This window comes from Microplitis mediator, chromosome 6 (assembly GCF_029852145.1).
Source record: "Microplitis mediator isolate UGA2020A chromosome 6, iyMicMedi2.1, whole genome shotgun sequence".
In the NCBI taxonomy this organism is placed as follows: domain Eukaryota; kingdom Metazoa; phylum Arthropoda; class Insecta; order Hymenoptera; family Braconidae; genus Microplitis; species Microplitis mediator.
In genome coordinates, this window is record NC_079974.1 from 19,976,839 (window position 1) to 20,001,777 (window position 24,939).

Here is a 24,939-nt window from a genome sequence, read left to right on the forward strand (position 1 = left end):
TTTTCTTTAATATATTAATGATTAGTGTGTATGAGTATCCATGGAAATTACAAAAAAATTTTTAAACTTCCTAATTATTTAGTATAAAATATTTCTTTTGCTCATTCAAAAATTTTTTCTAAAGATACTGTATTATTATTATTATTTTTTTTGTAATACTAATTAATATACCTAATAATCTTAAATCGAAAATAAAATACATGGATTTTTTAGTGCAGATCCAGACAGCATTAGTCAAATTTTTATTATAAATAAATAAATTAATTTTTATTTTTTATATAATACTTTTTACTTAAATTCATCGTTTTATGTATCAGCAAATACTGTCTTTCTCTTTGTTTAATTAAAAATAAAAAAGAAAAATTAAAAAAAAACGTGTACTGTTCGCTTTGAATTCCAAAAAATTTTTTTTTAATTTTAATTTATCAATTATTATTTAATTGATAGTATGTGTGAATCCGACGCATTAATTTATACATTAATTTTTTTTTAAGGCGCATTCCGAAAGCAGTCAATATTACATATCATTTTTATAATTAATATATATTTTTAAAATTAAAATTACGTCTTTTTTATCAATCTTTGTCATTATCTTTAAATATACAAGTGGAACACATTGCACTTAACGGCTTAACAATAAATTTTCTTAGGTAATTATCTCAATAATTTTATTAATTAATTTATCTGCAGTATGAATATAATTGCCACATATATTTAAAAAAAACCGGTGTTTATATATTTATTTTACCATTTCATTTTCTTCTTTTAATAAATATCAGCAATTTTAAAAAATGATACATTAATATCCTTGTGAAAAAAAAAAACGTTCCCAAAAAATTTTGACTTTGGAACTTCTACACTTAAGACAGATTAGAAATTCGAGCGGAACTTTTTTTAAACTTTTGAATTTTTATAGTAAAAAAAAAAAATTTACCGTGGATTTTATATAAACTTTTTACCCGCATTCTAAAAAAGTTCTCATTAGAAACAAATCGACCCGTCAGAATTAAAAAGTTCATAAGTTCCAAATTAGAAATTTTTTAACTTTTTCAAAAACGTCCATTTTTAATTCAAAATTCGCGGGTATAAAGTCATAGATCTTTTTTTTTCTACTATAAAATTTACAAAAGTTCAAAAAAAGTTCCGCTCGAATTCAAATTTGCCTCAAATTTAGAACTTCCACAGGTCGAACTTTTTAGAACGAATTTTTTTTACATGGAAGAATTGTCGATTGATATTCGCGAACGTGACACTTAATTTTTTTTTAATTAATAAACTTTTTTTCTCTATGGAAATATAATTTGTTTAATTTAAATTTGGTCATTACTTAATATTTTAAATAAATTTTTTTTGGGCTAAATCGTTGACTAATTATTCCAAGAAACTTATTGATTTATTAATCACTAAATTAATTTATTTATTTATTTATATTACAGCAAAGAATCTAAGAATAAATTTTTTATTGCATGGGTGCAAATTAACAGAGTGAGGCTTCATGGTGAGGCTTTGTTTTGTATTTTATTATTTTTTAATCAACTTTTTATTTATTTTATGAATTATTATTCATTCGGCACATTCACACTTTCATTATCATCTTTTTTTATTTTTTTGTATCATTTATTTATTTATTTTTTTTTTATTTTTTTGAATTATTATACAGAGAAATTGCAAATAAGTCTTTTTGAGTATTTAAAAAATTAATAATTACTATATATATTTATTCAAATCGACAGACGACTTTAAATAGACTACGTTAATATTTTTTAATAATTTGTTTGTTTGTTTTAATACATTATTTTGTTTAAAATATAAAAAAAATAATAAATATAGCTTAGACTAGCACTTTTGGCAATTAAATGCCATTACACAACAATTTTACATCGTTAGCTGCATCGCATACCAATTACATATAATTACTTTATCTTTATTTATTTAATTATTCATTTATAATTCATTAATTTTTTTTATTAAAATTGTTAGCACTATCACCGGATTAATGATTAGAATAATAAGAAATTTATTTTTCAATACATAAATTAATAAATCGATTATTAATTTATTATTATCGTTACCTTTCATCTCATATTTTCTATAAAAACTTTATAAGTTTCGATTATCATGGAAGCATTTTTGTTTAAATGATTTCATTAATTATATTTTATTATTATTATTACTTTTTTTTTCTTTTCATTCGTCTTCTTATACATTTATAAATTTAAGTACACGATACTAGCACCGCAAAATATTTTTGTACAGCAGATACGGGCAGTTATTTAACTTTGCTGCCAAAAAAAATTTCTAAGGGCTCAACAACTTTCATTTTAAAAAGGAGGGTTTTTTAAAATTATTGTTTATTTAAATTAAAATGTTAAATAAAATTATTTTAAAACCTCAGTATACTTTACAATTTAAATTGTGCTAACTGGTTTTTTTTTTTCTAAGACTTTCCATGTAAAAAAAAAGTTAAGAAAATATCCATGATTAAACAACTGAATTCGACCTAATTAAAAATTTTAATTCTGCTCAATTCTGTCGGATTCTGCAAAACAGAATTCAACAATTGAAAATTAAAATTTTGTTATATTCTGTTAAATTCGGTAAGACAGAATTCAAGGATAATTTTCGAATTAAACAGAATAAAACTGATTTAAAAATTTGGAATCTGTTTTTATTCAGTTTAATTCGGAGTCAGAACCAGAAATTTGAGAATTATTTTCGAATTAAAGGGAATAGAATTATTTAAATTTGTTTCAATTTGGATAGATTCTGGTTTTTTCTGCCGAATAAACAGAATTTATCTGAATTATATAGAATTAAAAATTCAATTCTGTGTAATTCGATCGAATTCAGTTGTTTAATCAGGAATTACCCATGAAAATTTAATAATTTTTAAAAAATTCAATATCAGAAAAATTTATCAGTTTCGTATTTTTCCTCAACACTTTTTCACTTTGTCAAAAATTCCTTTTTTTTAAAATTATTACTAAGTAATAAAAAATAATAAAATAAATCTTTTAAAAATATCTCAGAAGAGTTCAAATAAATCCATAAAGATATTAAATTCATCAGCATTTCTACTCTTGAATTATCAAAAAATCTAAATTGTAAAAAATTTTGATTTTCCACATGTGTAATGTTTTCAAAAAACCTTTTTCTTACATGGATTATTTAAACAGTCGCGTAGACTACATTTTCGATGATATTTTTCTTAATTACAAGAACTTGTCACTTCCCTCCATATAAATTGTAAATATGTTATTTTTTGCATTCATTACATTGTTTCATATTTTTTTCTTATACACACTCCGATGTATTATAAAATACTGATAATAATTCTGAGATAATCCTCTGCACTTACATATCATTCACGTGATTAGAGAATATTTTTTGATTTTAATAACTAAATTAAAAATTAATTATTATAAATACAAATATAATTAATACATTAAAGTACTTAAGAGTTTCCATGATTAAAAACATTCAGACACACAAGGATTGTCGTTTAACAAAATGTTAAATTAACATACAAAGTAAAAAATATTTATTCAAAATAGTACTAATACTTTAGTGTATTACGCAGGTCTGCAAATACGTTTCCGTAACCTGAGTTATAATTTATATTAAAATACCCAACTTCAAATTACAGTGACGTATCCACACAACAATTACCTGCATTACAATTTTTGCTGCTGATAGTCGCATTACTTTGAAATTATTCAAATATTTTCTACCCGTACGCAGAGCACACGCGAGAAACATTCACGCCGCAGCCATCTAGCGGCAGCGAGTGAACTCCGGGTAAATAAAAATTCATACACACAGGAATGATTATTAAAGAATAAAAGTAAAAATTATAAAACAGTACGGAATGTTAAAAGGAATATTCTTTTTTAGTCTCATAAAAAATTGCATAAATGCTGCTATGACTCGTTTCTTATAAATAAAATATAAATGTATAAATTTAATGCACAACCCTAACTATCATATAGTTACGGCATCATATTTCTACAGATACTGTACGAAGAGCACGTGCGAGAAACAACCAACTGATTCATGTATCCTGCCATCTAGTGTCAGAACTACTCGTTACTTTTTACATAAAAAAAGACGAGCCTACACGCAAATGGAATGTAAATGATAAATTTGATTTTTTTTCATTATTATTTTACTGTAGTAATAATACTAGCTATGGTTATTTAAATTAAATTAAATTCCATAAAACGTTCCCTCATAATTATCAGTGATAGTAGGCAGTGTTGGAGAACTCCACCGTAAATTAAAATAATTTAATCAATAATTAATTCACTCAGTCGCTCACTTATGTTAACTCGCAGTTAAGATAGATCACATATACATCAATTAAATAATTAAGTACACAGAGTATCAATTTATGGTATTTAAATAAGCCAATGCTATGATAAAAATTCACGTTCCAGTTCTGATATACTTGATTTACGATTTCTACTACTATGTCTTCGTGATGATTGCAATGGTGACGTACCAACTTCTGATCCCTGAGCATGAATCGGTAAATCAAGTAGCGCATCACGATGATCACGTGATGCTGATAAACTGTCACGATCGCGATCCCGATCACGGTCAAATGTAACCGGGGAAAAACGTACCCGACCTATTGATATTTGACTGTCTTTAGCTGAAACATAACTCGAGTCTTCAGATGTTAGTGAATCAGGCGGCGTTGGATTTGTCGGAGTACCCGATCCAGAATTATTTTTACTCGTACTCTTTGGTGAATTGTACGAATAATTTGATCTCTTTAAACTCGAGCGTAGCCTTGTTACGACTTCAAGATTGCTCGGACGATCACTAGAATTTGGATTTGAGTCGTGTGAATTTTGTCGTGTCAGGTACTGAGGTGATGCGGTATTGTAGTCATGATTAACACCAGTGCTGTAAGCAGATCCCATATTACTGAGTACGTTTCCAGTTCTCTGATAATAGTGGGTCGGTGAGTACAGAGCATAGTCAGACTCGTCGTCCAGTCGGAATGATGGATTTATGTTACTTTGACTTGACGTACTGGCTGTCGAGACATTCGACGATGTACGGTGGTGCGTATAATTGGGTAATCGTGATGATGGTCTTACTAAACTATTAACGTTACTTGGATTGTCGTAGGCATGAGGAAATTCAGGACACTCTAGCATTCTGTTAGAGTCACTGCAATAAATTATTTTACTATTAGTATGATGATTATTTATAAATCATAGTTTATATTACGTACTGATAATCTGTAGGAACGAAGTAACTAGACTCAGGTGGTCTGTAATACTCCGGAGGCATCATGGTGTACATTGGTGGCCCGTAATCAGGATAAGGCGGAACATTACCCATATAAATAGTGGGCACCCTTTCTATTCTGTCCATACGTAAATTTTCAGATGGATAAGCTTCTTCATTGCTTGTGCTTGAGCTTTTACGCCTGGGGCTCGGTGTTGGTACATTCGAGCCACTATTTACAGCATAGTGCTGGGGTGAATCGGTAAAACGAAGTGGCTTATCAATTATATTTAAAGGAAGACCTGGAGCAATACCTCCCATGTTGCTTAAAAACGGCCTGGAATACATTTTTTAATTATTATTAATTAAATTTAAAGGGCAATATTTAATTGAGGATACGCGATTAGAAGAACTGGCTCCGAAAAAGTTCAAAAAACCTAATTTGGAACTTTTTATGAACGTTTTTTTTATTCTTGAGTCTACTGGTTTCCAATGGGAACTTTTTTAACTCAAGTGTCGGTCATTTAAAACAGATAAATTTTTTTTCTTACTATCAAAATTACCAAAGTTCCACGCGAAGTTCTAATAGATCTCAAGTTAAGAAATCCACATGTCGAACTTTTTTGAAATTTATTAGAACGAATTTTTTTACACGGGCTGTGCCCAAGGAGCACACTTGCCTTTGAGACATCTATAAGATATCAGTTTTTAGGCTACTTTTTGACATATCGAAAAGGCATCTATATGTTGACAAAACGATCAGAAATTTATCTCACCGAAAAAATGTCTACTTAAAAGACGTAACACAAGTGACGACAAAAAGTAAATTACAAATAGTGATAAAATAGCGGTAAAATGAGTCATCTAAATGACTTTTTAATTGAAATAAGACAGGAAAAACAACACAACTCTTCTCTGTCTTCGGAACCAGAATTTGTATGTCGTATTTATACCAAAAAGATGACTTTGGGACAAAAAAAATTTGTCTTGTCCTTTTCAAAGACATCTTAAAGTTATCTCTGTGCTACTTGGGTGAAAACGCGAATGAATTTTTTAAAATTTTGTAAATTGCGAAAAGCGTTAAATAAATAAATAAATAAATTTAAATACCTGTAGTGTCTTGCCGGACCATGATAAGTATTGTGTGGATAACCACTAGGTGAACTGAATTCATAATCAGCTCCAAGATATCCTGAATTACGATTCGAACCGGTGTCAGCTTGAAACCAATACCGATTTGGTTCTTCATCGCTATCAGCAATTCTTGGATACAATCGCGGATGAATCGGTGATACATTTGACATTTTAACATCATAGCCAGTAGCAACACCGGCCAGCATTGCTGCTATATTATAAAGTACCAGTTCAATTATCCCGGGCTTTGGTTTTTTAGCTTCTCCATTGTACAGTGTCGGCATTGGTACAGGCATTGGCATTACATAGGGACCAGTTAGTCCAGGTTTTGGCGGATACTCCATTGTCATCCATTCTGAAGAGGCGTCCGTCGGCAGCGTCGAGTAATCTACAAAATAATATTCATTTTTAGATTCATTATTTTATAATTTCATTCTCTTTTCAATTTTTAGATCAACAGCTAATGCAATCGTTACATTATTTAACACGGATAGCTGACTTGCTTTTTTTTCAGTGTCTGTCTTACCTTGCGAGCTGATTAATTAAATGCATTTAAATATTTATTCGTTATTTTAATTTAATTATTTAATAATTAAGTTAAGTAATTAATGCCAACGCTAATGCTAAGCAAAATTTAACGCAGCTCATATATTTTTTATCATCATGCAGAGTTCGTAAAATATAAATATCTTGTAAATTACACATGCAAACTATTCATATTATTGTTAAAATAATAAAAGGTGGACTTTATTTTTTATAAAAATAACATAAATATTTTGTATACTTTGTAAAGATGAATTTTCTTCTTTCCCATGGTCGCCATTAATTTAAATTATTAATAAATTTTTTTTTGGCTTTCCACAACTCATACGAAATAATAATTCGATTAAACAAAAGGGCGGTTGTAAAAAATAAATATATTACATATTTATAGAACCCGGTAATGAGTAAATAAATTAATATTTTAATTATTACTATTTATAAATAAATATATAAAGGAACCAAAGACCATAATTGCAAATAAACTGTTAGGATGACTACTGGATTTACATGCAAAGGATTTTTTACGCTCGGCTTTTAATTGAAATATTCAAAAAATAATTATTTAAATCTACTTTATGATAAAAGCTTTACTACCAACTACAACTTTGTATAGAATAAATAAATTAAAAAAATAAAAGCTCCGAGCGTAAAAGTTAAAAGAAAAAAAACTAAAAACATAATTCAACGTGTAAAACTTAAAAGCTTTTATTGAAAAAAAAAGTATATATTTCTAAATACAAGTGTGTGCGTGTATCTTTTCTATTTAATTTTTTTTTCGTGCGCTTAATTCTCTTTGTTTTTTTTTCTTTAATTTAAAATTTTCGAAGAATTTATAATTAATAATTAACAATTATTAAGATCCATGTATATTTTGAAATAGTAAATTTAAAAAAAGCTGATTCAAGTATAGTATAAAATTTAAAACTATGAAATTATATAGCCAACGATGAAAGCGCTTTATTTATCGTATGTCTTTACTTATTTTTTTAAAATTAGCGGACAGTTAGATCTTTTTTGTTAGAACTGTTATTATTATAATATTATTATTATTATTAATTATTATTATTATTATTATTAATTATTAAATTATTGTACTTCTACAGTAATAAAAACAAAAGAGAACCAACACCAAGATACTTTCAATTGCATTATTTGTCTTCATTTATGTCGCATTACTTATTAATCAATTAATTAATTAATTAATTATTAATATTATGATTATTATTAATATACAATTTTAGTGGCACGATATTGCATTTTAAAAATTATGGCAATTACAGAATTTTTATTGTTTTTCTTTACTGAGTCTTTTATAATTTAAAATTTTAAATAATTATTTAAATTATTCAAATTTATTTTCCTATTATGTAACTTTTCTTTTTTGTCTTTGCATCAATTAATTAAATAAACAATTTTTTAACACACTGACTTGTCGCTTAACATAAAAACTTAATTTATAAAATGGTCCCTCACCAAACTTTAATATTGCGTATATTTTTTTATCTTTTTTTTTTAAATTATTTATTGCTGTTATATTTAATTATTATCAATCGATGAATACGTGATGAACGAGAGTAAATAGATAATAATAAAAGGAAAGAATGAATATTAAAAGTATGAGTGGCACATAAATAAATGTCCGATGCTGGTACACTAAATACGTAACGTCAAAGTCTCATAAGATAATGAAAGATTAAAAATAAAATAGCAATGGCAAAAAAAAAATAATAGAATCTTCACATGCATTAAATGCTATCGACATTATTATATATATAGTATAATATATACTAAAAACATAATTATTAATTTTAATATATAAATGGTAGTGATAAAATATGTGCATTAAAATTTGAATTGATTTTTATCAACTAGAAACAAAGATACAGAGATCATTTAATTATTTAACGGTTTGTTTTGTTGCAATTAATTAATTAATTATACTTTTTTTTTAATGACAGTTAAAAGTAATAATATTTCGAGTCTATTAATAATGAGAATTTAATTTTATTTAAAATATAATCACTAGTGTGATAAAGAAGAAAGAGACTTACGAGCAGAGTGGATGTTTTCCTCAGAAAGGCCTGCGATTAAGATTATTAATTAACTCAATTTTTTTTCTTAATTATATTGTTTTTTTTTAATAACTATTTACGGAAATTAAAAATAAAACAACGATTAAAAAAGTTAAATAATAAGTAGTTTAAAAAATAGGGGTAATTAATCGCAACTGCTCTCGGAGCTTCGATGCGAGCGTGAAATTTTTTTAATTTCTTCCAAAAGTGTTGAACTGTTTGAATTTAAATTATCATTTGAATTTGAAGAGGACGAAGACGTCGGTTGATGTGATGAATCAAATAGATATTCAATACTACGAGATTTACCGGCATCTTTATGTTGCAATCGATCATTGTGTTTATCGATATTTGATGATAACGTTACCTCTAAATTACTAAATGATTTATTTTTTTCTGTTGTCGGCGTACTGTCTAATGATAATCTAGGTCCATTTGGTTTCAATTCATCAAGAAATTTAAATGAATTTTTTGATCTCGAACTGTCAGAATTCGAATTTTCGGAATCAAGATTTGACAGATCAACTTCAAACTGTTCGAAATCAATGCCTTTGCGGGAATTCGCGGTTAAAAATTTTGGGGTATCATTATTTTTAATCTTAATATTATTAATATTACTACTATTATTAATATTATTATTATCATTATTACTATAACTATTAATTAATAATTCAGTACTTTCTAATTTAGGAATAGACACAGCATTATCATGAACATTGTATTCAACTTTAACGACCGGTGATGATTTACTGTCTAATGCATCACGACTACCCCAAGCACGCATTTTATTAAAAACTCTCAGCGGCGATTTCGAGCTTCGTGATTTGTGACGAACAGATTTGGTTATTGAATTCTCCGGACTAGATTCAATGCCGCCACCGCCACTACAATCGGCACTACTAAATTTAACAGTACTTGAAGTAATTGCCTGTGAATTTTTCTTATCTAAGGCAAGTGAACTTTTACGTGAACTCGTGGGTGATCTGAAAAATTCAGCTAATGAATTTAATCTAGATTCCGAGCTATCACGACGTTTGAATTCTTTAGATTTACTACGGTCACGTTTTTTATTTCTCACGCGCTTAGCGGTACCAACAAGACTCGACGCGACGTTATGTACAAAATTTGTTGAATTTAATGAGTGATCTGTTGAAGAGGCGGCTTCAAACTGTCTGCCGCCAGTGATAATAAAAGCTGGAGATTTAACAGCAGACGTTGACGATGAAAAAGAAGTAGACGGTGAATCTGAAGGGATCAAAGTAGACGTCGAGGATACTGATAACGACGGGGATGAAGATTTTTCAGAATAATTGTAAGCTAATCCCCCTAGTCCTAAGACTGCCGTACGAGGTATTTGATGAGAAGCAATCGAGGAAGGGACATCTCTCATATCGTCGCATGCCGTTTCATACGTATCCATCTGCGTTGGAGTATTATTATTATTATTTCTAATAACGTTTTGCCCTTTAAACCCGGCCATTGTGACAAAACTAGACTGTCCACCACCACCACCACACGAGGACGATGAAATTGTTAAATCATCATCATTTGTCATGATCCTCATTATCTCGTAGTCTGTCGCGGCATTTGAACGTTCCTGATCGTCGATCAAATTATTTGCTGACGAGTACAACTTTCTGGTGGTTGGGTTACCTATTTCTTGTAGCAACGGTGATCGTTGGGCACTTGCCAGTAGTGCGGTACGAAGTGGAGTCTTTTCAAGATCTGGAGCAGATCGCGACCAACGTTTGCCGCCTGGTGATGCAGGATTTGGTGGCTGAGTGATTATTGCACCACGTTCGCGTTGATGTAGTGTTGACGGACCCCACGTTTTACCCTTAACTCCGTCGGCCGGTACTACAACGGGCAGAACGAAAACAAAAAAACAAAACACTACTCACTACTTGTTTCTAACTACGATCGTTATGCACGGCGTTTATTTATTTAATAATTGTCTCACTGAAAAATTTATTTTCATTCATTTATAAATATATATATTAATAAACAGTATTTTTTAGCTGGTGATAAGTGAACAGCCGTGCGTAACGAACTAATTAACTTAAACAAATAAAATTATAAAATAAAAATAATGAAAGTGATGTACAAAAAAAAATGAATTCAAACCATAACAAACATTCATTATAAAAAAAAATGGTACGATAGGCAGTAAACAGGACAAAGTTCAATTTACTTTCACACCATGCCTCAAAATAAATGCCTTCGTACAATTTTGTGACTGAATAATTTAAATAAATGATAATTTTTAATATAATTCAAATTTCAAACAAGTCTACTGAAGCATAAATTTTGTAGTGATGATTTTAAATAATTTATTATTTTTAACTTTATTAAATAAATATGAGAAAACATTAAATTACAATGAAACGACACGAGTTAATAAATAAATATGTTAAATAACTTACAAGCTATCGCTCTAAGTCGTGGAATACTCGGTGAACCCGGGGGACTATTTGGTCTCGATGGATTTCGATTTTTTCCACGATCGAGAGCTGTATGCTGAACAGTTATTGTGTGTCGGAAGTCTACAATTAAAATTTTCAATTGTTATAATAAATGGGATATAAATAATTTTTCTGGTTAATTACAATGGTGAGAATTTACCTGAAGGTGCACTGATATTACTACCCGGTTCTTTCTTGTTGAGTTTTAATCTAGATTTCTTGAATTTTCCTTTTCTTTTATTAGGCGTAGGAGTACTCTGTTGTTGAATAATCATCACAGTGAGCTCACGTTCCAACAGATCTATTTCACGTGCTGCTAACTCTTGTTCACGCTGCCGAAGGTTTTCTTCTTGTTGTTTCTGCTGCACTTGAGCTTTCGTCAGTTCTTCTTCTCTGCAGCGCAATTCCTAATAATTAAAAACCATCATGTAGTCAATTACTATCACCATTATTAGTAAATATAAATTATAAATTTTGAATAATTGAGAATTATAAATCATAATAAATTGTAAATAATTAATAACAAAACTTACTTCTTCAAGAGAACGACATGCCTTCGTGAAGCATTAGACAAAATAATTTTAAATTTATTTCATCAGTTTATAGAAGGGAAGGAGGGGCAAAACGGGTAGGGACACAATGGGGTACTCCCGAAATTCTATAAAAGAAGTTTGTTTATTGAACTGTTTTTGAAACATTCAAAAATCGAAAGTTTCAGTCGAAAACATTCGAAAGTTTCAGTCAAAAAATGTTAATGATTTTTGTTTTATCAGGGGTTATCAGATATCTTCGGCTGGGTTTTTTTCGGAAACAAAATCTCTTAACAGGGGTTCGCACTTATTTCTCTGTTACACTCAAGTCCACGAACGGTACTATCTTTGTTGGACTTGGGCAGTAAATGGAAACTTTAGCCGAGTTTTTCTCTTAAACAAACTAATATTATCAAATAATTGAAGCGCACTTCGCTAGAATAGACAGTAGTGCATCGATGTACGGTCTATATTTTATATTTAGAGATTTTGCTTGCGAAAAAAACTCAACCAAAAATATTTGATAACCCCTGTTAATACAAAATACAAACCGCATTTTGATGCATTACTGTCTAATCTAACAAAGTGCGCTTTAATTGTTTCATAATATTCGTTTGTTCAAGAGAAAAACTCGGCCAAAGTTTCCATTTACTGCACAAGTGCAACAAAGATAGTTCCATTAGTCGACTTGAGTGTAATAGAGAGAAAAGTGTTATGATAAAACTATCAAAAAAAAATTTTATTCCTTTGCATCCAATAATTATGTGAAATGTAATTTTTCTTTATGTAATTACTTATAAGAAAATTTATTTAATTTGCAGAAATTTTTTTTTTTTCACCTTTTTTAGGGGCTACCCCATTTTTCCCGCAAAAACAAAAATTTCTTTTTCAACGGCAGCTGAAATTTTTTCTATTTCCTTTGAATATCGTAAAGAAAAAAAGATTTTACGTATTTGAGTCCACAAAAATTTAATATTTCCTTAGGTGCTCCGTTTTGTCCCTCCAGATCCTATATTTATATTTTTAAAAATTATCATAAATATATGATCATAAATGAATACCTTTTCCTTCATGCGCAACCCATGAAGAACCTCTTCTATTTCAAGTCTCCAGTCTTCTTGCATTGTATGAAACGACTCGTGAGGTGTTGCTGCAAATGCACTTCTTACTTCATCCAGTAAGTCAAGGATTTCCATGAAACCCGGGCGTCCGTGACTATCAGACGTCCAACAAACTGAAATTTAATTATTTTAAACGAATAATTAATTAATCTACAATAAATCCGCTCATCAATAATTCATAAATTATATTAATATTAATTTTATCACACAAATATAGAGGCAGAAAATTAAATAGAAAAAATTATCACGAAAATACAGGTAACGACCAGAAGCTTTGATAAAATATAAAATAATACTGATAACTGCTGATATTCTCAATATAAAAACTAATAAAAATTTTAAATAGAGATAATTTTTTTTTTACATCACGATTATTGTTTTTTTTTCACGACTATCAGTTACTACGATTTAAAAATTTTTCGGCTATTAATTTCTGTGTTTAAAACAAAATTAATTACATCGTATGACATTTTATCTTTCATCGTGTGACATTTATCTTTCATATTATATCTAATGGTCAAGTAATAAAATACAATATTATTTCAACTATTTATGATGCAAGTAGTAAATAGTCAAGACAATATATTTTTTTTACTAAATAATTTTTACGTAAAATACTAAAATTCATAAGCATTTCTATTGAACAGGCTGTAAAATTTTAACTAAGCGTAATAAATATTCTAGTAAAATAATATTATCGTTGTTAGCAAAAAAAAGGGATTAACTTATTTATCAAATTGATCCACAATTACCAGAATTTAAAATTTTCAATAATCATTGCTATTAAATTTAGTCTTACACTAAGTATCGATTTAATCTAAATCCTCTTTCGTCGGAAAGTCTACGAGAATTTATTGATCAATACGTACTTTCCATGAGATATCTCCAAGGTTGTGGACACGTCGAAGGAATAGGTAGAGTTAACTTATTGACAGCGACTCCGTAAGCTACAGCCAATGCGTCGATACCTTTATAAGGAACTTCACCAGTCAAAAGTTCCCATAAAACTACACCGTAGCTGTTAAATAAATAAATGATTTAATTTATCATCAACTAATTTAACGTACAATTTAAATAATAATTTTTTTTACCTCCAAACATCACTGGCTTTACTAAAAGTACTCTGCTTAATAACTTCCGGAGCCATCCACGCGTACGTTCCCGCAGCAGACATTCGTGTCGTTTTGTAAACTTCTCGCGCTAATCCAAAATCCGTTATCTTTAATGTCTTATACTGGAGATCGTCATTTTCAATTGGCTCGCTCAGCAACACTATGAGAAAAACAGTTGACCATTTTATTTATTTACAATAAATTTATTACAACTATTTAAATAATTACCATTAGAACTCTTAAGATCTCTGTGGATAAGACTAATGGGTGCTTTGTTATGAAGGTAGTCCATTCCTCTGGCAATTTGTATAGCCCAGTCAACAAGTACATCAGGCCGTATTTTACGACCACTGAGTACCCTGTTCAAACTACCACCTCGTGCATATTCCATAACCAAACACATATTTGGTTCCTTCAAACAAACACCTTCCAATTGAACGATATTTTCATGCTCTAGCAACCAAAATAGTTTAGCTTCCTGAAGAACATTTTCTTTTATCACACTTATCTCTTCATCTGGATCTTGTCGTGCTGCTTTTACTGCAACTTCATGTTTCTGCCAAAAGCCCCTTAAAATAAAACAATTCATCATTTTAATTAATTGATTAATTAATAAATTAACTACAGTGGAACCTCGATAACCTGAATTTTAAGGCAAATGCTAAAAATTTCGAATTGAGTTTTCAACGTAACAAGAACTTCCAGATACAAAGAATTTAATTTCGAAATATATTTTTTGAGTCGTAGACTCAAAGTTAAATAAAAATTAAACTTAAGTTTTATGGTACATATTTATAGAGTATAAATGTATAAAAGTATAATATAAAGTATAGTAGTAAGTATAAAATATGTACTATCGATACCTGACAGGAAAATTAAATTTTGTTCGAGTTACATGTACCTGAAGATCGTAACGTTTTTCGCTTGAAGAAAAAAATAATTAGAAAGTAAAGAATCTACTGGATGACTAGATTTCTGAAATATTTCGCATATAGATGCTGGTATGTCAGCCAAAAATCTTGGGCTACCCCCAACTTCCGGAACTACCTTTTAAGCAGTCGAATTACCTAAATTTTTTTCATTTTCGTTGCGCAAAAAACGTCAGATCTTCAGGTACGTCGAGTTACAAAGTAAATTCGCGATACCGTTTAAGGATTCAGCGGAAGTTAATGGGTTTGAGTTATCAAGATCAAACTGCACATAAAAAAACGAAAATTATTAATAACTTACCTATACACTTTACCAAAACCACCAACTCCAATAACTTCCTCCAGTTGCAATTCATTAAAATCAATCTCAACAGGATGAACTTTATCAATCACCGACGACACCCTGTCAATGCACTCAGCCTCAGCGACGAAATTCGCGGGGAAAATTCCCACTTGTCCTCGTATTTTACCCGTCCACCAGCCCTCGTCCCCGGATATTTTCGAGTCTTTAGACAGTACTTCAACTGTTTCCCCACGTTGCAGAGATAATTCGTCTTCGCACGTTGCATGATAATCAAACAATGCTGTGAACAATGTCGCGCTGTTGTCCTGTCGCGAGTGAGACGATGAGAGAGTCGCGTGAGATGGACTTGTTTGCTGAGAAACTGTCCTGGCAGTACCACCGCTGTGTGTATCCGACACGCTGCTATCAGACATGTTGTTACTTGACGTGCGTCCGTACGAATACCCGTAGCTGCAACAGTACAATTAACAAAACTAATTACTCCTCCTTATCCTAAGTCTTAATTCACAAAGTAAATGAATAAGTATAAATATAAATATAAAGTATACCTAGTGGAATAGTTGTTATCTCTCGTTGAGTTTTGGTACCTCGGTGAAGATGCAGCAGTACTTGGTGTGTTGGGCTGAGACGAGCCATTCTCTGCATACAAGTAGCGCTCGCTCCGATGACGAGCATCAGGTTGTCCGTTGTCCATCAATGCACACAAACCTTTTGCCGAAAGCCCGGCTGGCGGCATATGGCTCAACAGCTTTTCTTCGAATACTTATATTTAGATTTTCATTTAATTATCCGTGTAATACAATAATAATTATAATTATTTATTACTCATTTTTATCATCCAACACATTTTTCACCATAATTATTATTATTATTATTATTTGTTTATATTGCTACCTGCATATGACAAGTGAAAATAAAATCTTCACTAATTACCAATATAAAGCTTTGTTTACTTTTATGTTTATTTTATCAAGAGAAGGTTCTTCATTAGCACGACACAAAATTGCCACGTTTAAATGCACAAAAGTTAAATTTTAAAAATCACAATAATTATTATTTTATTGCATTATTTATAATAATTAAAATAAATCTATAACAATAACAAAAAGTTATGAAAAATAATTTTTAAAATAACAGAACAGATGATAGTTAAAAAATTATTAGTGTAATACTTAGCCACGATAAAATAAATTTAAAAAACAAAAATTGCACAAATTATAATTCCACATTCAGCGATAATTTAAAAAATTTTTTTTAAAAATTCAAATAATATGAGAATGTTGATAAAATTTATAAAATCCAGTTCTTGCCACTCCGTTTTCAAAAACAATTTATCTGCTGAATAATTTTCACGATTATAAAATTAATAATAATCACAATAGTCATACTTATTTAAATAATATATTTTTAGTAAAAGTAAAAAAATAATATGACAGGTAAATAAATTACGAATAGACACTGGTGATTATTTGAAATAGTGAGGAATCGTCGCGTCGTTAAGTTTTTATCCAGGGTGTAGCAGCTAGCAGCAGCAACCAACACACAAGCGACTCTTCTCTGTTTACGCGGCCATTCGTAAGCTCATCACTGGGAGTAAGTGACACGGGGATAACTTGAGAGGGATTCTAAGGAGCTTGGACGCCTCCCCGAGGACGAGGTGCTCCGCGTCAGCCCACAATAATCCCAATAAATATTCATAAAACCTTGGGTTAAATACACTGGTTCAATTTACGGCGATAACCTAGCGGACGCCATGTTCGATATTACCAGATTTGACGGGCCCCACCGTTGACGTCCTACTGTATGTGTGTATATATATATGTATGTATATATTCTATATAATGGCTGCAAGTATTTGTAAATGTATATACATGTATATGGATATGGGTACAAGACAAATTCGCGACTCGTGCGGTCCCCCTTTACTCCACCTACAACCTGATGATAGTACGGGCGACGACCGAGTTTAAAAAACACGTACTACAAGTTCATTTTCATGTACATATCTACATTACCAACTTTCATTATCGTTTTATGGAATTTTTATAGTTTTTAGTTCAAATTTACTATAAAAAATAACGATCCTGAAGTTAGCAGACAATTAAAAATTTTTTGATTTTTTTTTTTTTGAACAATTGAATTTGAAGAGAAAAAAAATTAAAAATATGCACATGTAGAAAACTTTAAAGACTACAAGTGCAATTTTTTTAAATATTTTTTTTTTTCATAATTTATCGTTTTTCAAAAAATCCGAAAATTATTAGACGTCGGCTAATTTCAGTATCATAAAAAATATGTGACATTTAAAATGACAGATGATAAGTCAGCTGTCAAATAATTTTTTTATTTTTATTTAAAATGATAAATTTAAAAAAAAATATTTCAAAAAATTGCACTTGTAGTTTTTTAAATTTTCTACATGTGCATATTTTTAGTTTTTTTGATTTGTTGAAATAAATTCAAAAATTTATAATTGTTTACTAACTTTAGGTTCGTAAGTGACAAGACTGATACTAAAAGTAGCAGACAATTTTTAAATTTTTGCTGTAAGAAAATAAAATTTTTATAATTTGCACAAAAAGTTTTTCATGTGCAGTTTTATAAAATTTTTCCTACGAATTTTACTTGTTTATTTTAAATAAATAAATTTTTTGTCTGCTACTTTCAGATATCTGACATTTTTTTCAAATTACTTTGAAGTATGAGGAGAAATATTTAAAAATTTCTCTGTAGGGTAAAATAAATTTGATACTAAAATAAGTAAATTATCTAAATAAAAAAGTGTATCCTCATACTAAGAAGTTTATAAAAATTTCTAGACGAATAATAAACAAAATAAAAAATATAAGGATCAAATAATTACATACTGAGTTAATATTAATTTTTATATTTAAACAAAAAGAAAAAATTTTTATGACAATGAAAGATACTTAGAAAATTTTAAGCTATTAAATAATTATTAATTTTTCTTGCTTAATTATTATTATTCAGACAATCATTTCAAGTTCTCTGGCGTAATCAATAGCAAGTGTGACTAATTCGGCACTTGGAATTGGCTCTTCGAATTTCTTTTCATGTGAAGTACTGAAGTTGAAGCATCCATCAGAAGTTACCTTCCAGCCTTTTTTACTTCCGAATGCCATCGTTTCCTTTTCTGAATTTAAATTCAACATCCTCGTGGCATCCTTGAGCGAAATTTTGTCGTACGCGCTTTCCATGCACGCGCCTATTTCATCGCGCACTGTATTGAGCAGGATGTCAATGAAGAAGTTGTACGAAGCCGCTGGTACGTTTCCTTTTGCGAGAAATATTTTGTTGTATGACCCCTCCATCAAACATTGTTCCAAACTCAATGGGTGACGAATGTAAACATTTGATTGAATGTGATCAACCGGAAGTAACTCCAACTCTGTATGAAATTCCGCTACTCTATTTTGCGACAATAAAAATAGTAAATTTAATCCTAGTAATTGATATTTGTATGCTGATTCAGGTAAAGCTGATTTGTAATCAAAGTAGTAGCATTTTAATTGGGACATGTAACGTTCAAATGACGGTATGTCCTCAGTTGCTATACTGTATTGCGCTCCAATTTCCAATATGTCACCTAATAAATAAATAAATAATAAAATTTATTCAAGTAATTGAACCAATAAAATTATTTAAAGAGAGTGAAGTAGCAGGCAGCTGACAATATTTAAATTTTGAAATGATAACAAAATTTGTATGCAATAAAAGTAAAAAAAAAAATGCACGTTTAGAAAACCAAAAAATCAGTGTGTGCATTTTTTAAAATTTTGTTTTTTTAAATAGTTAATTTTTTTATATGTAATTTAAAATGATACTGAAGTTAGCAGACGTCTAATAATTTTTGAATTTTTTTTTAGACGATAGACTATAAAAAAAAAATATTTGAAAAAATTGCACCTGTAGTTTTTTAAATTTTTTACGTGTGCAATTTTTAGTTTTTGTTTTTTTTTGTAATTGATTTGGTGAAAAAAAAATCCAAAAATTACTAATTGTCTGCTAACTTCAGGATCATATTTAAAAATGGTCTGTCTGCAAAATTTACACTCACAATTATTTGTAAATTTAAATATGTATACATACGAGCTATAAGTAATTCCTTTTGATTCGCTGGAGTATTTGAAGTCGGCAAAAACATTAAATGCGTCAGCCCAACCTTTAAACAAATTATTGAAATATAAATTAATATTTTATGTTATTCACTTTAATTTCAAAATATATTTTCATACAAAAGTCAATGATGACAAACAACTTTGTCAGAGCTAGGTTAGGTTGTCATCAAATAATATAAATAATGTATGATAATATAATAAAATAAAATAAATTACCTTTAATTGATTAAGTAATTCACCGCATTTGCTTAAATTACTTGGTTGTTTAGACCATTCAGTTTTCAAATTTTGGTAACGAGAAACAATTTCTTTTAACGCTGCCATTTTTTTCATTACTCAAAACTTCTCAAAACTCACACTCATGTCTAGTCTATTTTAAAAAAATATCGCTGGTCGCTGATTGAAAACTCACTTTAACTTGTCAAGTCAAAGTCCCTTTTCATAGACGTCAAAAATAATTTATAAAATATTTTCATTGGAGACTTTAATAAAATTCCGTTTTTGATCCCGCCAATAAAAGTGATGCCAGTAGACGTCAATTGAAAACGACTGATGTAATAAAGATTTGTTGGATATTTATTGATTTAAATAAACTAATATTGTTATTAATTGTGCAAAAAAATAGCATAATAATTTAGATAAAATATCGACTGTCATTTGTTCGAAATCAATTACTGGGCAATAAATTCAAAAATTTGAATTGTCTACAGTTCAGTGCAGCCGAAAAACTAAAAGGTGGCATACGTAGGGGCAGGAATACCCACTTGAATGGTGATCTCACATTGAGAGCATTCAGTGTTCAGTGTCATCTTTGCCGGTTTTAAACTTCCTCTTTCCGTAGCACGATACAATGGCGTCTGGTGTAAGTTTAACCTGTTAATTATTTCAGCCTTCAACATCGCCTCGATTTAATATCGAGATTGATGTAAGGTATATTAATTACAAAGATTATTTCATTATTTATTTAATAAAATAATCATTTTTCCAGACACTATACACTTATCCTGAAAATTTTCGGGCTTTCAAAGCTCTGATCGCAGCTCAATATTCCGGGGCTCAGATCAAGGTTGCCGAGAATTTTGTATTCGGTGAAAGCAATAAGTCCAAAGAATTTCTACAGAAGTTCCCTCTTGGCAAGGTTATTATTTTATTTTATCATTTTTATTCTGATATTTACTTATTTCTTTAATTCTCTCATTTATTTATATTCTATTTGTCATTTATTTGCGCGGTTTTATTTTATTTTTTTTATTTCATGACGAAATTTATTTCTATATTACAGTGCAGCATATGTTGTACTGTACTGGGCGCATAGTTTCGGTAGTCATTTTTTTTTTTTTCGAGGTTAATCCTAGGATAAATTGAGACGAGGTTTTATTATAAATACGTAAGATTTTGTAGCAGCATTGATTTATTTTTAGGTACCAGCTTTTGAATCCAAGGATGGAGTCCGTCTTACAGAGAGCAATGCTATTGCTTACTATGGTATGAATTTAAATTATCAATTATTTAGATTTGTAATTAAAAAATAATTTTTGATTATATTTATTTAAATGTTTGAATTTTTAGTGGCTAATGAACAGTTGAGAGGCAAGTCTGACAAAGAGAAAGCTGAAGTTATTCAATGGCTCGATTTTGCTGACTCGGAAATTCTTCCTTCCAGCTGTGCCTGTGTGTTCCCACTTCTTGGAATTATGCCGTACAACAAACAGGTAATTTTTTAGTTTTTAAAATTATTAAGATTCTCGAGCAAAGGCGAGATTAAATTATAGACGTTTAATTTCGTAACAAGTAGAGATAGATAAAATGGGCATTATTGCAGAACTTTATGATGGATTATTCATAGAACGATTTGAGTAATGCCGACATTTTTTTTAGTTTTCATTTTAAAAGCTTATTTAAAATAAATGACCTAGTACACGATCAGGGAATTAATACCCGGACACTCAATGTATTTTTATATCTATATTTAGTAAATATAAATTTACAAATATATGAGTGATCGGGTACTAGTTCCCTGATCTGGTACTTGTTCCTTGATCGGGTACTTGTTCCTTGATTGGGTACTAGTTCTTCGATCTGGTACTAGTTTTCTGATCTGGTACTAGTTCGTTGATCGAGTACTTGTTCCTTGATCGGGTACTAGTTCTTCGATCTGGTACTAGTTTTCTGATCTGATACTAGTTCGTTGATCGGGTACTAGTTCTCTGATCGGGTACTAGTTCGTTGATCGGGTACCTGTTCCTTGATTGGGTACTAGTCACTCGATCGGGTACTAGTTCTTCGATCTGGTACTAGTTTTCTGATCTGATACTAGTTCGTTGATCGGGTACTTGTTCCTTGATTGAGTACTAGTTCTCTGATCGGGTATTTGTTCCTTGATTGGGTACTAATTCCTTGATTAGGTACTGGGTATCTTACCATAGATGAATAAAAGATTAAGAGTTAATAGATTATTTAATTTATTTTTAGACGGTCGAACATGCAAAAGAAGATTTAGCTAGATCTTTGTCTGCTCTTAATACTCATTTGTTGTCAAAGACTTACTTGGTGGGTGAACGCATTACTCTTGCTGACATCAGTGTGGCAATGACAATGTTACATCTGTATCAATACGTTTTTGAACCTAAGGCTCGCCAGCCTTATCAAAATGTTAACAGATGGTTCCAAACCATTGTTAACCAACCACAAGTTATCGCTGTCATTGGTAATTTTAAATTAGCTGACAAAGCTATTGAGTATGACCCCAAGAAATTTGCCCAGGCTTTAGGAGGAAAGGTAATTAACATTTTATTTTTTTACTATTTCATTAATGAGTCATCACTTTTATTGTTATCAAAGTGTAGTGATTTTTTAATTATTTGATTGATAAAATTGTTTTTTTTTTTTATAGGCAAAGAAGGAGAAGGATCCGAAAGAAAAGAAAGAGCAGCCTAAAAAAGAGAAGGAACAAAAGAAGAAAGAAGAACCAGCTGAGGAACCTGACGCGGCTGACGCAGCTCTTGCAGCTGAACCCAAGTCATCAAATCCCTTCGACGCAATGCCCAAGGGTACCTTTGATATGGATGACTTCAAACGATGCTACTCCAACGAAGACGAGAAAGTTTCCGTACCCTACTTCTGGGAAAAATTCGACCCAGAGCACTACAGCATCTGGTTCGGAGAGTACAAGTACAATCAAGAATTAACTAAAGTCTTCATGTCTTGTAATCTCATCTCTGGTATGTTCCAACGTCTTGATAAAATGCGCAAAGCTGCTTTCGGTAGTTTTTGTCTCTTTGGATCTGACAACGACAGTTCAATCAGCGGAATCTTTGTATGGCGTGGCCACGATCTTGCATTCCCGGTAAATATATTTTCAAATAAACGTCAATTTAATCAATCGGCTATTAATTACTAGTTATTAATTAAATTAATTAATTATTACAGTTGAGTCCTGATTGGCAAGTAGACTACGAGTCATACAACTGGACAAAGCTCGACCCAAGTGACCCTAAAACCAAGGAGACTGTCAACAACTACTTCTTCTGGACTGGTACCGACAAAGAAGGACGTAAATTCAATCAAGGAAAAATTTTCAAATAAAAATAAAATCCGTCTTACGCTTAATTACTACAATAAGATCTAAAACTTATTGACATTGAAATAATAAATAAATAAAAATTCATTTATAGCTTTTTACTCTTGTTAAACAAAACAAAAAAAAATACTCTCCTTTTTAAGTTTTCTTACCTTGAATAATAACTTTAACAATCAATCTACCGTTTATATTTTTATTATCATTTTATCCATATCAATAATCAGTAACAAAATTCTTAATCTAATTCAACAATTTTATTATCTACAATAAATTAAAATCCTTTGGCTTCCATCCACTCTTTAATCCGCGATACAACGTCACCCCGGAATTTAATCGTCCCAGTTGGTTCAATTATTTGCGTGCCCATATTTTTACCCACAATATTCTCAAGGTATTCCCGTAAATCAGCCTCCAGTTGAATTAAATCTCCAGTAATACGCGATATTTTGGTAACTCTTCTCATCCCACGTTGCGTTCGTTCCAAATACACCGGAATCATGTGGTTCCTTGTCCTGGCAATAAAATAAGGGAGTTTTTTTGCGTCTTCTGTAATTGGATTAACAAAAAATTAATTACGGACTACAAAGTAAAATATTTAATATGTAATTAATTTAAAATCGTGCCCAGATCAACTTAAACTGAAATTCGGCGCGAGGTGGACAGAAATTAAAAAAGAAGTCCCAATAAAAGGACAAAACGTCAAAATTAAATTCAAATTTTTGAATTACTGTCCACCCCCTATAAATTTATGACTTTGTATGCAATAAAGTTGATAATTAATTTATTTAAATAAAAATGAATAATAATTAGCGAACCTCGTGGTGCTTTCCATCCAGATGGAAATGGTTCGCTAACATTTTTCGGAGCTTCTGGTATCCTTGACGGAGGCAGGTAGTGTTCAACCCATTTCCATTCTTCTGGATCAGTAGTTACTTCATAGTCAGTATATTTTGTATTTTCATCATAAAGTGGTGACGTTTTAAAACTCGCCCACCGTTTTGTTGCCTATCAATTAATTAAACAAAAAAAAATAATTAATATTTGAATAAAAATCCAACCAACGTAATGTAAACAAAAAAAAAGTCAAAGTGAATGGATTAATATTAAAACGTGACTGCAATTTATATTTGCGCAACAATAAATAGTTATATATATAAAAGTATTTAATAATCTAAATAATAGCATAAAGAATGCAACTAGAAACAAAAGTGGCTCATACAAAAGGGCAGTGGTAGCGTGTGAAAGCTAAATATATCTAGAAAGTATACTACACTAGATCTCTAAGGGTTTTTGCCGTAAGTCCCTTTCACGCTAAATCCGGCATGACTTGTTATAAATAAAAAAAAAATAGTTAAAATAAAAACTAACCCACAAAAATAATATTAAAGTAATTAATAAATTAATTATTTATATAATCCATTAGTTAATTAAATATCATACCTGAGTAACAGTAAGTGGCAACAATTTAATATTTTTATTGCAACTGTTTAAATTTATGTTTAAATTAATAATAGAACGTGCGAAATATTTAAGGGCCGCCATTTTGAGTTGAAATGAGAAATATAATAAGGGTCGGTGTCCGCCATTGGGTGCGCACGGGCGCGTCTTCCTTCACTACTACTTGCTACTAGCGTGCATTACAATTTTTAACATTGACGTACTTTATTTTAATATTTATCATCGTGTGCTTTTAAGTCTATACAATATTGTTGTAATTATAAGTGTCATTATTGTCGTTTGTACTCTAGTGTCTTAAACCTACATATTAATTA

The 24,939-nt window shown here is 30.0% G+C and overlaps 4 protein-coding genes across 6 annotated transcripts; 1 reads left to right on the forward strand and 3 right to left on the reverse strand.

Moving 5' to 3' along the window:
* Positions 1-81: 81 nt before the first annotated feature.
* On the reverse strand, positions 82-17,267 carry LOC130669759 (mitogen-activated protein kinase kinase kinase 9-like). 3 transcript variants are annotated; one of them, XM_057472812.1, is made up of 13 exons: positions 15,997-17,267; positions 15,446-15,898; positions 14,444-14,784; positions 14,195-14,375; positions 13,973-14,121; positions 13,044-13,216; positions 11,986-12,006; positions 11,613-11,859; positions 11,414-11,533; positions 8,970-8,999; positions 6,352-6,763; positions 5,246-5,578; positions 82-5,181 (listed from the first exon to the last, which is right to left on the reverse strand). In XM_057472812.1, exons 1-13 carry the CDS (start codon positions 16,182-16,184, stop codon positions 4,413-4,415), a joined length of 3,417 nt encoding a protein of 1,138 aa, XP_057328795.1. In that variant the 5' UTR covers positions 16,185-17,267; the 3' UTR covers positions 82-4,412. The 3 variants fall into 3 exon arrangements, with proteins under 3 accessions (XP_057328795.1, XP_057328793.1, XP_057328794.1); XM_057472810.1 differs by lacking the exons at positions 82-5,181; positions 5,246-5,578; positions 6,352-6,763 and having other exon boundaries at positions 7,599-10,847; positions 15,997-16,210; positions 16,343-17,255; XM_057472811.1 differs by lacking the exons at positions 82-5,181; positions 5,246-5,578; positions 6,352-6,763; positions 11,986-12,006 and having other exon boundaries at positions 7,599-10,847; positions 15,997-17,253.
* Positions 17,268-18,319: 1,052 nt separating this feature from the next.
* On the reverse strand, positions 18,320-19,962 carry LOC130669775 (26S proteasome non-ATPase regulatory subunit 8). Its single transcript, XM_057472841.1, has 3 exons — positions 19,804-19,962; positions 19,559-19,631; positions 18,320-19,055 (listed from the first exon to the last, which is right to left on the reverse strand). Exons 1-3 carry the CDS (start codon positions 19,918-19,920, stop codon positions 18,436-18,438), a joined length of 810 nt encoding a protein of 269 aa, XP_057328824.1. The 5' UTR covers positions 19,921-19,962; the 3' UTR covers positions 18,320-18,435.
* A 237-nt stretch (positions 19,963-20,199) lies between these two features.
* Positions 20,200-23,344, forward strand: LOC130669773 (elongation factor 1-gamma). The gene is made up of 7 exons (XM_057472836.1): positions 20,200-20,449; positions 20,576-20,725; positions 21,009-21,072; positions 21,157-21,299; positions 22,060-22,365; positions 22,481-22,933; positions 23,017-23,344. Exons 1-7 carry the CDS (start codon positions 20,438-20,440, stop codon positions 23,170-23,172), a joined length of 1,284 nt encoding a protein of 427 aa, XP_057328819.1. The 5' UTR covers positions 20,200-20,437; the 3' UTR covers positions 23,173-23,344.
* On the reverse strand, positions 23,251-24,862 carry LOC130669776 (probable 39S ribosomal protein L49, mitochondrial). The gene is made up of 3 exons (XM_057472842.1): positions 24,608-24,862; positions 23,983-24,172; positions 23,251-23,713 (listed from the first exon to the last, which is right to left on the reverse strand). The coding sequence occupies exons 1-3, from the start codon at positions 24,707-24,709 to the stop codon at positions 23,439-23,441; spliced, it is 567 nt and encodes a 188-aa protein (XP_057328825.1). The 5' UTR covers positions 24,710-24,862; the 3' UTR covers positions 23,251-23,438.
* Between the last annotated feature and the right edge of the window lie 77 nt (positions 24,863-24,939).